At 40.3% G+C, this 14,783-nt stretch overlaps 1 protein-coding gene across 5 annotated transcripts in view; it reads left to right on the forward strand.

Annotated features, from left to right (window-relative positions):
* Positions 1 to 14,783, forward strand: part of ubr3 (ubiquitin protein ligase E3 component n-recognin 3) — a 418,217-nt gene that overhangs the window by 336,662 nt on the left and 66,772 nt on the right. For all 5 annotated transcript variants that reach the window (XM_035408072.1, XM_035408075.1, XM_035408074.1 and 2 more), the window contains one exon: positions 1,141 to 1,226. In XM_035408072.1, coding sequence (XP_035263963.1) covers positions 1,141 to 1,226 — 86 coding nt within the window. The remainder of the gene's footprint in view (positions 1 to 1,140; positions 1,227 to 14,783) is intronic.

A 14,783-nucleotide genomic window follows, 5' to 3' on the forward strand; every position in this document is an offset into this window, starting at 1 on the left:
AGCACCAAGGCCGAACCTGTTTAAAACACCACAGCGTCCTTTTGCACAAAAATAGGTACATTTATTATGACATTGTACAAATTGGAAACACACAAACAGGGCAGAGTCAGAAGGACTGACCTTTCTCTCTCAGACCAGAAACGGTCTGAGCTGTCTAAAAGTCACAACCTCACTCACAACGAGAACTGGACAGAGAGATAATCGAAACAAAAGGGGAGAAAGGGGGAGGTCAGTCTTCCGGCCCGCTGCTAACTGAAATTAAAAAGGTGAAGTAAATAAAGAAAACTACCATTAGCCACAATGCCAACCAGCAGTGTTAACCGCTTTTAAATAAACCATAATTATTTAGATATTGACTGAACGAAAATCGCAAGTAGAAGACCAAAGAACAAAACTAATAGATGCATTGTGTTGAGGTGCGTGCCTGCAGGACCAGAGAGAGAGAGAGCGAGCGGCTACCTCGAATCATCATCTTATATAGTGCATGTGAGGCTAGTACCCGCAACTGAACAATGCACATGCATCGCCTGTGCGTGCACACGGGAGAAGCCAGCCGACTAACACTGCAGCCTGTAACGAAAAAGCAAAGTACACGCGACACAAAACACACTCGCATGACAGAGAAAATGACAACAAAATTCTGTTTTATTACAGAAATAACTAGGAGCACATAACACAACCCCCCAATGGTCTATGGCTCACCGTTGGGACTTTACCCTCACATAGCTTTGTGCAGCTATATTTCTATACTACTACTACTACTACTACTTCGCCTTCTCCTCCTTCTCCTCTCCAGGGAAAATGCATATCTCCCACATGGTATGGAATGTGTGAAATTATTTTGAATATAGAAGCAGTTGACCTAGTAGTGGTGCTGAGAAATGAGAGGAAAAAAATCCTATATGAGAAATATTAGGGTGTATTTGCATAGCACATTTTCATACAGTTAATGGCAACCCAATGTGTTTTGCAATAAAAATAAGTACTCAACAAATCTTTAAATATCAACTTAAAAATTCATGGCCTGACTGTGACAGATCATTCCTGTTTTTAAAATTATTATGCCATTATACTGATCCATAGCCTTTTGTCCTGTTGTGGAATGTGCTGGTTAATAGAGACCACTGCTGTTTCTTATAGGACAAACCTGGAGTTGGAGCTGGTGCACCGTGGAGGAGATCTGTGCTGTGGAGGAGCTAGTGCCACTGCCAAGCGTTCTTGTCTCAGTGAGTTCACTTCCTTATTTATTTGTCTGTCTAAGCTGCACCATTAAGTTCTACGGTCACTGTGAGTCCACTTCCCAGTTTGTCTATTTACTTTATCTAACCCCTTGTGAAAATATGAAAAGATATCAATGTACTTGCTTACTGGATAATCGAAGACACTGACGCTTACGAAGGGAAGGAATCACCCACAACCTCACCAGCATCATGTTGCCTTATAATTTTTCTCAGGAATATAAAAAATGTATTATAAATGGGCACAGAGGCGGTAATTTGTAAATTTACTTTGACTTGTATTCAAACAAAAAAAAGTATAAAGACAAGGTATTTTATGTTTTACTTATTTAACTTCGTTGTTTTTTGATGATATACGTTTATTATGAAATTTATGCCTGTAACACTTTCCAAAAAAGTTTGAACAGGGGCAATTTAGGACTAATAATGATGTGACATGTTGAAATATCACGGTGATGTGATACAGATGATGTTAAACAGGTGAAGCAATCGTGTTATAGTATATAAGGAGCCTCCAAGAAACAGGTGAAGCAATCGTGTTATAGTATAGGCTATAAGGAGCCTCCAAGAAAGGCCTAGTCCTTCATGAGGAGGAATGGGTTGAGGCTCGCCAATTTGCCTACAGATGCATCAACGAATAATCCAGCACTTTGAGAACAGCGTTCCCCAAAGACAAATCAGTAGGATTTTGGGCATTTCACCCTCTGCAGTGCACAATATAACTAAAAGATTCAAGGAATCTGGTCAAATCTTGTGCATAAAGGGCAAGGTCGAAAACCACTGATATTGTGTGATCTCTGATCCCTCAGACGCCACTGTCTTAAAAGTCGTCATGCGTCTGTAATGGATATCATGACATGGGCTCGGGGATACTTCGGTAAACCTTTGTCAGTCAACACCATTCACCGCTACATCTACATATGCAAGTTAAGGCTTTATTATGCAAAGCAGAAGCCATGCATCAACGCTGTCCAGAAGTTCCGCCGACTTCTCTGGGCTCGGCCTCATCTGATATGGACAGTAGCACAGTGGAATCCTGTTTTGTGGTTCGACGAGTCAACATTTCAAATAGTTTTTTGACAAAACAGCCGTCGTGTCCTCTGGGCCAAAGAGGAAAAGGACCATCCAAGCTGTTATCAGCGTGAGGTCCAAAAGCCAGCATTTTTATGGTATGGGGGTGTGTCAGTGCATGGGTAACTTGCACATCTGTGAGGGCACCATTAATGCAGAAAGATACGTACAAATTTTGGAGCAACATATGCTGCCGTCCAGACACTGTCTTCTCCAGGACGTCCCTGCATTTCCCAGCAAGACAACGACAAACCACATTCTGCCCAGATTACAAGTGCATGGCTGCGTAAACTGAGAGTACGGGTGCTAGATTGGCCTGCCTGCAGTCCTGACCTGTCTCCAATTGAGAATGTGTGGCGCATTATGAAGCGCAAAATACAGCAACGAAGGCCCCATACAATTGCACAGCTGAAGACCTGCATAATGGAAGAATGGGGGAAAATTCTGCTTGCTAATCTTAAAGTGCATCTTGCAGGTCAAATTTTTTACGAAATGTATACTTAACCTTGTCTGAAAATGACCATTTGAAAACTTAATGCAGGATTTAATACTTTTTACAAGACATAAGGGCACATATTCAGAGGAAATAGTAGTCGTTTTGAGCAAAGCTCCTAAAAACACCGTTTTTTTCAACATCGCGTCATATTACGTAACAGAAGGGAGTCTGCCTGCTGCCTTAGCCTAATGTGCAGTAGTAGGTGGTAGTGAGTCTGAGGGGTCGTGATATAGTGAGTTGGTCTTTTTAAAGTAGTTTTATATTGCATTTCACCGTGTATCATCATGGTCAATTATTGTGTCTGTGCAGGTTGCACAAACTCCAGCCTGTCAGGACATCGAGCAAAAGGAACGGTGCTAGCTTATGTGCCTGGCTGCGTTTTGTGCAGGTGAAGAGACGGGACTTCACTGCTGCATTTGTTACAAAAAACGCGGTCGTGTGTGGTGCTCATTTTAGACCGGAGGATTATTTTCCCGGTGATATGATGGAGTTCAGGATGGGATGTCGAAGCCAGGACCAGGTGAGACTGACAACTGGTGCAGTTCCTTCAGTGCACAGTGGCTTCATCAGGTCTGCCATCAGCAGCAGGTTCTGGTTCTGTCTTACTCCAGAAAACAATGTCATCTAGGTCTATCTACAAACATATGGCTTAGCCATACCCAGAATTCCTCAATAATAGGGTTGGGTATCGTTTCAATTTTATCGATTCCGATTCTGCTTATTGAATCCGGTTCTTATCGAATCTCGGTTCCGATTGCAATATTTTTTGGAGAGAAAAAAAGAACAAATATTTCAAGAACAAAAATTAGCCTACCTTTATTCTATAGTTTCCTGTTTTAATTGTTTATTATTATTATTTCCTTGGTGTGAAGCACTTTGGGCTGCTACTGCTGCATGAAAGGTGTTATACACTCACCGGCCACTTCATTAGGTACACCTGTTCAACTGCAAACTGCACCCGTTAACGCAAATATCTAATCAGCCAATCATGTGGCAGCAACTCAATGCATGTAGGCATGTAGGCATGTTCAAGACGATCTGCTGACGTTCAAACCAAGCATCAGAGTGGTGAAGAATGGTGATTTAAGTGACTTTGAACGTGGCATGGTTGTTGGTGCCAGACCGGCTGGTTTGAGTATTTCAGAAACAGCTGATCGACTGGGATTTTCACGCACATCCATCTCTAGAGATTACAGGGAATTTTCCGAAAAAGTGAAAATATCCAGTGAGCGGCAGTTCTCTGGGCGAAAATGCCTTGTTGATGGCAGAGGTCAGAGCAGAATGGCCGGACTGGTTCGAGCTGATAGAAAGGCAACAGTAACTTAAATAACCAGAATGCAGAAGAGCATCTCTGAACGCAAACAATGTCAAACCTTGAAGCAGATGGGCTACAGCAGCAGAAGACCACTCCTGTCGCCTAATGAAGTGGCCAGTGAGTGTATAAATAAAGTTTTTATTATTGTTATTATTATTATTATTATTATTATTATTATTATTATTGGCACATTTAGGCTATAATCAGTAAACTGTCAGGAAGGTTTCTTTTTCCCTTCATTTATAAAAATAAATATTACTCTTTCTTATAAGGAATGATCAACAAAAACAATTACAAACTAAAACTATTTAAATAAATAATGGAAAAATATAACAAAATAAAATAAAAATGTTTGTAGACATCATTTGTTTACCTTCAATATAATATCAGCTCATCTGTGTTTTGTACCTGAGCGTGAGACGTTGTCTAAAATGTTTCCCGACCGTGAAAACTGCCTGACTTGTTTACATTTTGGACAGATGGGTAAATCTATCGCTGTTTCCGTTGTAGCACTTTCGACGCAAGCAAAATCGGAAGCGCTATCCTAAAATTTCTTCTTACCGTGAAGAGTGCCTGACCCGCAACCGTACTAATGTGTTAACACGTCAGCACAATTATATCGAGAAATACCATCTTTGGGAAAAAACGCTATATTCTGTAAATGGATTTAGATCAAACCTACCATGCATAAAAACGCTCGTCAATCACCCACTTCTATTTATAATGCCATCATAGCACAGAGTGTTTAAAACCATAAAACCACCCCTTACCAAAAAATTTAATTAAATTAAAACTGTAGGCTACATGTTAATGTTAAATATAGACCCACTAGTCTGACTTTGACAGCTTTGGGACTAAACTGGCTCTCGTTTTAGTTAATAACACTAGAAGTAACTTAAACATCCACTGAGCACTAGTGACTTACTACTCGTTAAGTGTTTTATTAATATTTCTGCAGCCAACTTGAGAATACTTGGTGTACGGAAACAGCGATAGATTTACCCACTAGCCACATCTGTCCAAAATGTAAACAAGTCAGGCAGTTTTCACGGTCGGGGAAAATTTTATGACAATGTTGCTACTGTTAATGTTAGCTGTATCTGGGGTGTTATTGTGGCTGGGAGACGGCAACACATTGAACACGGTGCATTCCTTCAGATTCACGCCGTGTTGTAGTAATGCTTTGTCATATTGGAGGTGCTTCCTCCCTTGCACAAAATATCCTTACTGCAGGTGTTGCATTTTGCTGCGTCTTTATCTTTTTTAGTGAAGCTCAGCCAAACGTTCGAGCATTTGCTGTGGTCAGCCATGGTCCAGGATGTAAACAGTATCTCTTCTCACATGCTTTGTAGACGTACTGCGTAACAAATGACGTGACATTAGGTCCGCGTAGCAGGTCCTGGCAGATAAGTGCAACTTTTATGGGCTGTATAATGCTCACTGCAGTTCACTCGGGAGCACGACTGAAATATGCAAAAGTTAGGAACCGAACTGCAGAATTGAAATGCGCATGTCTTATCGAATCCACGGTTCTTGGAAATTTAGAACCGGTTCTTGATACCAAACCCTACTCAATAATAATAGTATTTTCCAAGAAATTACGAAAAATTGTTGACAACGTTTCGTCAGGTGCAGCATCTTTTACTGCTACCACAGAGTGAATGCGTAAGTGAATGTGATGATGAGAAAACTTTTGGTTACACTGACCTATAAAACGCTATTCCAAAAGCAAAATTAGACATGTTATACATCATTAGAAAGCTTATACTCTCACCTACTGAATAAATGAATTGTCAATCACGCCAGACTGTACTAAAAAGGGCGACAACACCATAAACAACACGCGTGGTATTATGCACTGCTATTTTGGAAGATACCCAGGCATCACAAATGTGTGTATATTTCACAAACGGGTTGTCCAAGACAATATATGACCACTCAGTCATGAAAAGGGACATCTCTACGTGTAAAATCAATGGTAAGGTTGTATATTTATTCAATATTTAGTCCCACATGTTGACTGTAGAATGAATGGTGTAATTTTTGAAAACTTTCTCTTGTTTATTTCATTATTCAGTGAGCAACTTTTGCACTGCTGTATTGGCATATCTTAGGGCTATTGTTGGGTGTACCTTGTTGCTATGTTGGAATGCGATTTTTGAGTGGTGAAAAAATATTTTTATTTATAAATGCCCAGATAGACATGTCCATAGATGTCCATTATGTCATGGGTGGGGGGTGTAGTTGCAGATGAGACTGCATGGAGGGGGTGTGTTAAATGAACAACCAGAACGACAATGGTGGTGCTGCAAAACTCTTTATTTGGCATAGTTGTCGTGTATCGTCTACTAATGAAACTAAAACAAAGCGTTTCTGTTTTCAACTCATCCTTTGGTTGCAGGAGCAATGTCTGAGTTGAACAATGTAGGCACACTGGCATGCCGAACACTAGGGGGTGTGCGCTAAGTGGTTAAATCACCCTGTGTTCGTTTGCCATTAATTTTAGCAATGATCTTTTTGTCCTTTTTTGGGATTAACGCCCCCCAAAAATGCTGGTTTTAGGGTAAAGGCGGTGGTGACTGGGGGTTTGATTTCCTCAATTATTCAGTCATGGCTTGGATAATGAGATACCCTTCATGATTGAGGGTGTCAGGCCATACTGAAGGTGCACTGATTGTTAAAATTGTCGATCAGAACTAGGGGGGAGGTGAGCGCTGTTGTCCCAGGTGGTCTGGTGGAGCGTGCATCATCAAATTGGGTGCCTGGAACAAATAAGTTAAACACTGTGCCAGTATATTGTTCGGTGAGGACTGTTGCTTGAGGGAATGGAAAGCAGTGATTGACGGACCTGTCTGTGGCCTCTACTTTGCCCTGAAGTGGAGGGAAGATGGGAAGTTTTGGCAAATGTTAACAGTGCAAAGGGGTGAACTTCAAGGGGATAAATGAGTTTAGCGCTGCTTTCTGGCTCCAGCCTTTAGAAAGAATTGGCCATTTCTATTGTTTTATAGGGGGCCAAGCACCATTGTTCTTTTTATTTTTTTATAATTTTTTTGCTCTTTTCCCTACATTTTCAGCCCTTTCCCATGCTGAAAAACTCACAGAATTTGGCAGGCAGGTTTGGTATGGCTGCCGACTTATTATGCATGACACGCAAGCAACTGGCACTCTAGGTAGCTCTCCAGTGCTACCCGCAAAATTGCAACTTTGAAACTATCAGGGGATGATAGATATTGTGCCATATTGAGCCATATTGTGGACGAGCATGCACAGGTTCACATGGTAAGGTGCAATATAGCCTGTGGGGGGTGCTTTTTGCAAAATACTCACTTGCATAAGCTCCATAATGTCAAATTGTACAGAATTTCACAGGAACTCTCAGGCAGCTTTCCTCCAACAGTCCTGAGAAGTACATCCCCCTCCGTCCAACATTTTTTAAAGGTAATCAAATATGAATATGCAAAAATTGTGGAAAAGATATTTGACCACACCAACTTTAAATCCAGCCACTATTCAAATTTTTGTAAATATACAACTTGTAAAGGGACCCACGTAGATCGTGTATGTCACATTTTGTGCAACTACCACTCAAGGTGCCGCTACAGCACCACTTCAAAATTACAATTTTCAAATCATTATTGCACATGTACCTTTACATCCAATGAAAATATGGATCATACTTGGATAAGGTTTCCAGTCCATGACAACGTATAAGTGGACACTATACATTTTGGCTAAATAACAATGACTTTTCTGATAGAATTCAGTTCACATAGAGAGAGCATGTCCATCTGTCTCTGTCAGTTTCCCCACCCCCCCACCCCCACATACACACACAACTGCAGTGTGCAGTTCCTGAGCCCCTTAACATACTGCTATATTCTTTTTTCTATGTCAAAAGGAGGGAGACCACCCGTTGAATGTGTCAAAATAGTAATAAACGGTATAATAATCCGTGCTTGGATTTAATGAGCGTATACATGTGAGGTGTTGTAGGTGTAAGACAAAAAATCTATTGAGCGGTGCATGTGGCATAACCAGTTGTTCAACCCAGAAAAGTATTTGCTTTAATCCATTGTCTTGATTTTTCTAGATCCATAGGCTGGTGCTCCAGCACAATTAGGACCTTATGTGTGCATGTGCCAGGCTGGGAGGAATGAAGGACTGGATCTTGCATTCTCTGCATGTCTGCCTCTCCCATTGCAGCATACAGTGCGCCCCCACAGCACACCTGTGGTATGCGGGCAACTGAATTGTTGCAAAACTTTGTTTCTATTTTTTCAGACATTTCAGAAAGATGCAAATTGCACTCGGTTCTCTGCAGTTCACCCCTGGTGCTTGGACCCCCATGTCGCTGCTTGCAGCTATATTTTTATTTTGATATCCTGAATGTTTGTTTTGTTTACTTGCAAGCATATGTCATGCAGTCAAGCTTGAACTACTCAAATGCATTACTGGTTGGTGTACTGGTCTGTTTTGTGTTGCACCATACTGTATAATTACATGTGTTGACTCTGAACATTTTATATTAGATTCTACATTTTATTTTGTCGACAGCGGTTTTGTGTATCCTTAGTAGGTACGTTATGATGAATGACTTTAATTAAATATCTTTTTTTGACAATTAATTGTTTTTCTTATTCCTTTTCTAGTTTGGTTTCCTTTTTTGGTTTAACATCAGCTCTATTAAAATGCAAATGAATAAAAGGAGAAGAAGGAGAGACTTCATCTTGTGGTCTGGTCAAAACCCTTTATGGATTTAGATGATGTCTGTGAACCCATCTTTTCTTCTCTGCTTAATTATTAATCAATTTGTGAGAAATGAATTCACACACCGGGCAAGTGAAGGGTCTGTCACAATTGATTAGAGAGTGATTTTACACTGGAGGATCATCAACCCCCTTCTTTTTTTCAAGGAAACAGAGTGTAGAACCTTTGCTTACCACTCCTGCCTGACCCACCTAGTTACCGGGTGCAGTGTCTTTCAGCTGATGAATATAACATATGTGAGAGGTGCTGGTGTTTTGGTCCTCAAGTAGGGCAAGGTCATTTTTCAGTTTTTTTTTTACAGATTATGCAAGTGCAGATTATAAGCTTTCAAATGATGTGTCATACATTGAAATCTGAAAATAGTTGAAGAAGATATGCTTATTTGAATGTTGGTACTCCTAAAATCAAGTAGCAGAGAAAATCCCCTTGAAAGATCTTGAACTTTTCACACTTCTCACAGGGAGATAATGGGTGGGAACAATAGCTAGTTAACTCCACCCCAACCACTCCCCCACTAGAGTACCTTTCAATCCTTGCCCATTTAGAGGTTACCCTATTTAAAGCTTTATAACTCCAGATGTGAACACCACAGAGACTAGAAAAATGTCTTAAATGAAGCAATACATTTGTACCATTTATAATACTAGCTTAGATTACTTTATATTCACAATTTTGTAAGAAATAAAGTGCCACAAATGCAATGGTCAAGGCAAAAAATCTAAAATGAATTTGCTCCTTTTTTAGTTCGCAATGAAATACTGGGAGATTGCGGGTTTAAGTATGCATGTCCTGGATCAAAAACTTCTTGACCACAAGTTCATAAAATCTAAGGGTGGATATGTAGAACTACTAAATATCTATGAAGCAAAAACTAAGCAGTGTACCCAGCATCTCCAAATCTACCCAAAATGTCTAAATTATTAACAGTGGTCTAAAATAGCTAAGGGTCCAGAAACAAGGGGGTGCTGGGGAGAATCTAGTCTGGTCATCCAGGCATCACAAATTTATCTCAGAGGGATCATGCTCACAGGGAGAAGAATCATAGCAAATTGTTGGAGCTTTGATAAAAATAGATCAATATCTGCAGTCAGAAGGCATCTCCATTCTGGCTGCCAGTGAAGAAAGGTGTGCACACGTCATGGACTTAGGTGCTGTCCTCTTACTTTTTCAGCCTTTTGCAGCTAATGGGGTCAGCTGATTCCTATGGTTTTTGGACTCAGCCTTTTCCACTTATTTTGCCTCAGTCTTCCATCATACTGCAGAAACCTACTACTGCGGAGGGGGGTAACAACACCCACCAGATCAGACCTCAAATTGGACTTTTTTTTGCTAGCACATTTTCAGTGATGTGATTTAAAGTGATCCTGTAAAATGACATCTCCTGACCCCACATAGAGCAAGGACAGTTGGGCAGTTTGATGTGTGATGAGGATGACGAGGATGCAGATGACAATAGGGCAGTGATATAAGCCTTAGAGATGGTGCCATAGAGATTAGAATGATTGCATTCCCAGTTTTCATCATGAGTCAGGCAGGTAGGGGAAGTTCCATGCCACAACTGCGGGCTATCAATTGACAGTGTCAGCCCTGTCATGGAACTGTCATGGTCTCAGTCCGGCTATCAGTGGCATGAACATGTTGGCAGCACCTCTCTCTCTCTCTGTCCCTACATGCGCACACACACACACACGCACGCGCACGCACACATACACACACAACCATACTTTGTACAGTCTGAAAAAGAAAATGCCTCCAGAGGGCACTGTTGCTCCAGTTTATGATGACCTGATTATGGTAAATTTGCTTCAGTGCTTCAATACAGCTTTAGTTCATCACAGAGTTGAAAGATAAAGAAATGAAAGATAGACTTTTCTGTGGAATGCCTATAGATTGTTTTGGGCTTTGATGAGGAGATCAGAGGGGTTAAGTTTCTTGGGACCTCATTTCTGCTATATTAGACCAATGACAGACAACTTTTCCCACAACAAAAAAATATCCTCCATTGTATGTGTTTCTGCGGCCTCCTTATGCATATTATCCTTTTAATTCTTTTTTAATAAGCGAGAATATATAACATGGTAACTGCAGTCAAATTGTTGCTCACTTTCTACCAAGTTTTACAAAGTAATTTTTAACATTTGCAGAATAAATCTTTAAAAAATTTGAATAAATTATCTGCAAGATTTTATTTTAAATTACGGTTTCAGCAGTGAGCTCTGTAACACAGTCTAGAAATTGAAGAAGTTGGTTCATGAGTTTGTGGTATGAATTTAGAAGACTTTTGGTCTTCAGACTTGGGAAATCCATTTTTCAATGAAACTATGTCTCGGCAAAGGTTTCGGGACATCATGCGCTATCTCAGATTTGATGACAAGGACACAAGGGGAAAATTTGCCATTATTTCCGAAATATGGAGCATTTGTATGAATGTATGAATGAATTAAGTAAATGAATGAAGTAAGCAACAGTACTGCGTGTTACACACCTGGAGACAACATAACTGTTGATGAGCAGTTGTTCCCAACTAAAGCGCGGTGCCGCTTCACGCAGTACATTGCTACTAAACCAGATAAATTTGGGATAAAGTTCTGGATAGCAGCCGACGTTGAAACGAAGTACATGCTGAACGCTTTCCCATACCTTGGGAAAGATGAGGCGAGGCCTGTCGGCGAACGATTAGCTGACAATGTGGTCATGCGCCTTGTGGAACCCTTCATCGGAAAAGGAAGAAATATAACCTCGGACAATTTCTTAACATCGATTGCCCTGGCGAACAATCTACATGCAAAAAAAACTACATTGGTGGGTACCATAAACAAAAAGAGGAGAGAAGTGCCCCCTTCTGCGAAGGCACAAAATCAAGAGAGATGTTCCACCACGATCTGGAGAGCTGGACACGCTACACTCACGGTTTATCAGTGCAAGCCCAAGAAAAATGTGTGCATCTTGAGCACTATGCACAAAACCGTATCGATCGACAATGATGCCAAAAAACTGCCAGAAACAATCGCCCATTACAACGCAACAAAAATGGGAGTGGATGTTTTGGACCAGATGGCACGGCTGTATTCGGTCAAGGGGGGCAGTCGTCGTTGGCCAGTTGCTGTTTTTTACAACATTTTGGATCTGGCTGCAATCAACGCCCATGTTTTGTACACGCAATGCATGAACAAAACAATTAGTCGAAGAAGATTTATTCTTGAGTTGGCCAAGGAGTTGCGTGCAAATCACATGACCGCAAAGGCAGCTCCGTGGCGTACCGTCCTAGCGCCCCTCTGCAGTCCAGAAACCCCCAACACACCACAGCGAGAGCGGTCACTAAAAAGAAAACGCTGCCAGGTATCCAGATGTGGAGGGAACAAAACTTGTGACATCTGTGACAAGTGTAAACGACTTGTCTGTGGCAAATGTACAAAAATGTAACCCAAGCTCTGTCTTGAATGCTGACGGCGTTACCGCATTACCAGCAGCTCTATTGCTAATGTTTTATATTGATTTTTTATTTATTGATTTGCGGGGTGATTCTAAATAATTCAACTTGCTAGCTATATATTTAGCTATTTTCGAAATCGTTTCAACTTCCTAACAATGTGCTGTATGCTAGTGGTTTTGATCTAATAAAGCAAATTACTGAAGACAGGTGTCTCGTCTTTTTACTTTGTTGCTATCTCAATTTGACTTTGTGTGTGCGCTGAAGCGATATATTGTAGGTCTACTGTAATCAGTTTTGAAATCCCACTTGGTTGCTAAGGTCTTATGTACAGTGCGGTATTATTCAGTGTTACGAATGGGTGTTTTTTGTAATTACGATGAATAAGAGACTTCTTTGGATTTCGAATCCCCAGTCGAATAGTCACAGCTAGCTAGGCTATGACCTGCTTGCCTGTATAGCCTACATGTTTTCTGGTCACCGGAAAAAACTTGTTTGAACAACAGGATTCTTGCATGTATATATTTGCCATGGTCTTATGTACAGTGCAGTATTATTCAGTGTTACGAATGGGTGTTTTTTGTAATTAGCCTACGATGAATAAGAGACGTGCCGTCTTTGGATTTCGAATCCCCAGTCGAATAGTCACAGCCAGCTATGACCTGCTTGCCAGTGTAGCCTAGCCTACATGTTTTCTGGTCACCGGAAAAAAACTCGTTTGAACGACAATATTTTTTACATGTATTTTTATAAAACAGAAAACCCGACCCTAAAATTCGCACGGGTGATGATGCGTTTCCCTCCAACGACAGTGATCAGTGATCACATGCGGAGGGAAGCGGCTAATTTTAAAAATCGTATTACAGTTATATTCTGGCAAATTGGCGATTTATATGTTGTTAGCCTATTTGATTATTAGCATTTATGACATTATGCATGAAGAATAAACTGTCAAATTTGTTTTTTGAAAGATTGCTAAAACAGGTTTGACCTCCCTACTATCTGTTTATTGTTAGCTTTTCATGACTCTTCATACAGACATACTGTTTATTCTAAATACATTTATATTGCAACAATGTGTTGACTAGAATGCCGAGCCATAACTAAAACATAACTTACTCTGACAGTCTAAAATCTCGCAAATATTTCATTAGGACAATGGGCTGGCAACCTTTGTCAGGTCGTGTCTAATAAGCGCCATCTAGCGAACAATGCGAATATTTCCCGTTTGAAGGCTAATGTGTCATTTGACCCTGGCCGCGCAAAAAGTTATTTGAATGCCAGGAAATGGTCCGGCGCTCCTGGTGTTAATAAGATTAGCAATGAATATTGATCCAGAAAATTTCTTCAAGTATGTGTCTTGCACCCTTTCAGTAGGAAGGAAACCTGACAGAGGGCTCAGCCCCAAAACTGCTCACTTATCTGTGGGTGGATGTTTTGCAATATTAGATTAAGCTGACAATGGATTTTAGCCAGTTGTGTAAGTATTAGTGTATTTCTTTTAACCTTAGTGCTCAATACCAGATTATGGGTTTAGATGGGTGGAAAGATGACTTTTGCATTTTTTTCTCTTCTTAGATTCTGAAAATCAAGTTTTGTCATTTTTACTGCCATTTTAAACAGCTGTCTTTGAATGTCCTTCAGAAGCCTCCTCCTATATTGTGCAGGAAAGAATTAAAGCAAAAAAAACCCAAAAAGTCTAACATAGATGGAGGGGAACAGACAACATTTGTGTTAATCTTTGAAATTGTGAATGGGGAAGTACATTGTCAATTCAAAGTTTGTTCCAGTGGGATTGGTGGTGACATTTGGTTTTGGGATTTTCTTTCTACAGCTTGGAGTGTCTCTCTTGCTGGTTTAGACCAGTGAAAAAAGTGTTTTAAGCCCTACTGTTAGAGATTCTGCCCGAACCTATGTAGTTGTTAAGTATCGCAGCATTTTACCAGTTTGACGAAGGATAGTTTGTGTGCTTAAGATAATGGTCTTTTCCAATTCATTTTTCCATTCTGAAATAAATGAGACATGGAGACAGGCTTTCATCACAAAGTACTACTAAAGTAGTAGGTTAAAATATATCTGCCAACCTATCTGCCTTTGAATAATCACAGTTCTTTCATTTCTCTTTTTTCATCACACTGCCTGTGCCCAATGTCACATTCTGATTCTGAAAATGACATGTGCATTTTCCCCCTGTAATGATCTTATTGAGGAAAGTGAGGAAATGAGGAAATGAACTGTTTTTCAGGTGATATGACAAATTTTCAGCTGGAAGGATGCAAGTCAGTGGCTCTCAACAAAATAAAGATTACTTTGCTGTGTACTTTAACTGGTGTGATGTTAATTATAAATTGAAAGTCTTTTGTTCTCCTAATCATATGAGCAGCACAGTTACAGTGCCTTTGGAAAGTATTCAGACCCCTTCACTTTTTCTACATTTTGTTATGTTACAGCCTTATTCTGTAATTG

This window comes from Anguilla anguilla, chromosome 3 (genome assembly GCF_013347855.1).
Source record: "Anguilla anguilla isolate fAngAng1 chromosome 3, fAngAng1.pri, whole genome shotgun sequence".
In the NCBI taxonomy this organism is placed as follows: Eukaryota; Metazoa; Chordata; class Actinopteri; order Anguilliformes; family Anguillidae; genus Anguilla; species Anguilla anguilla.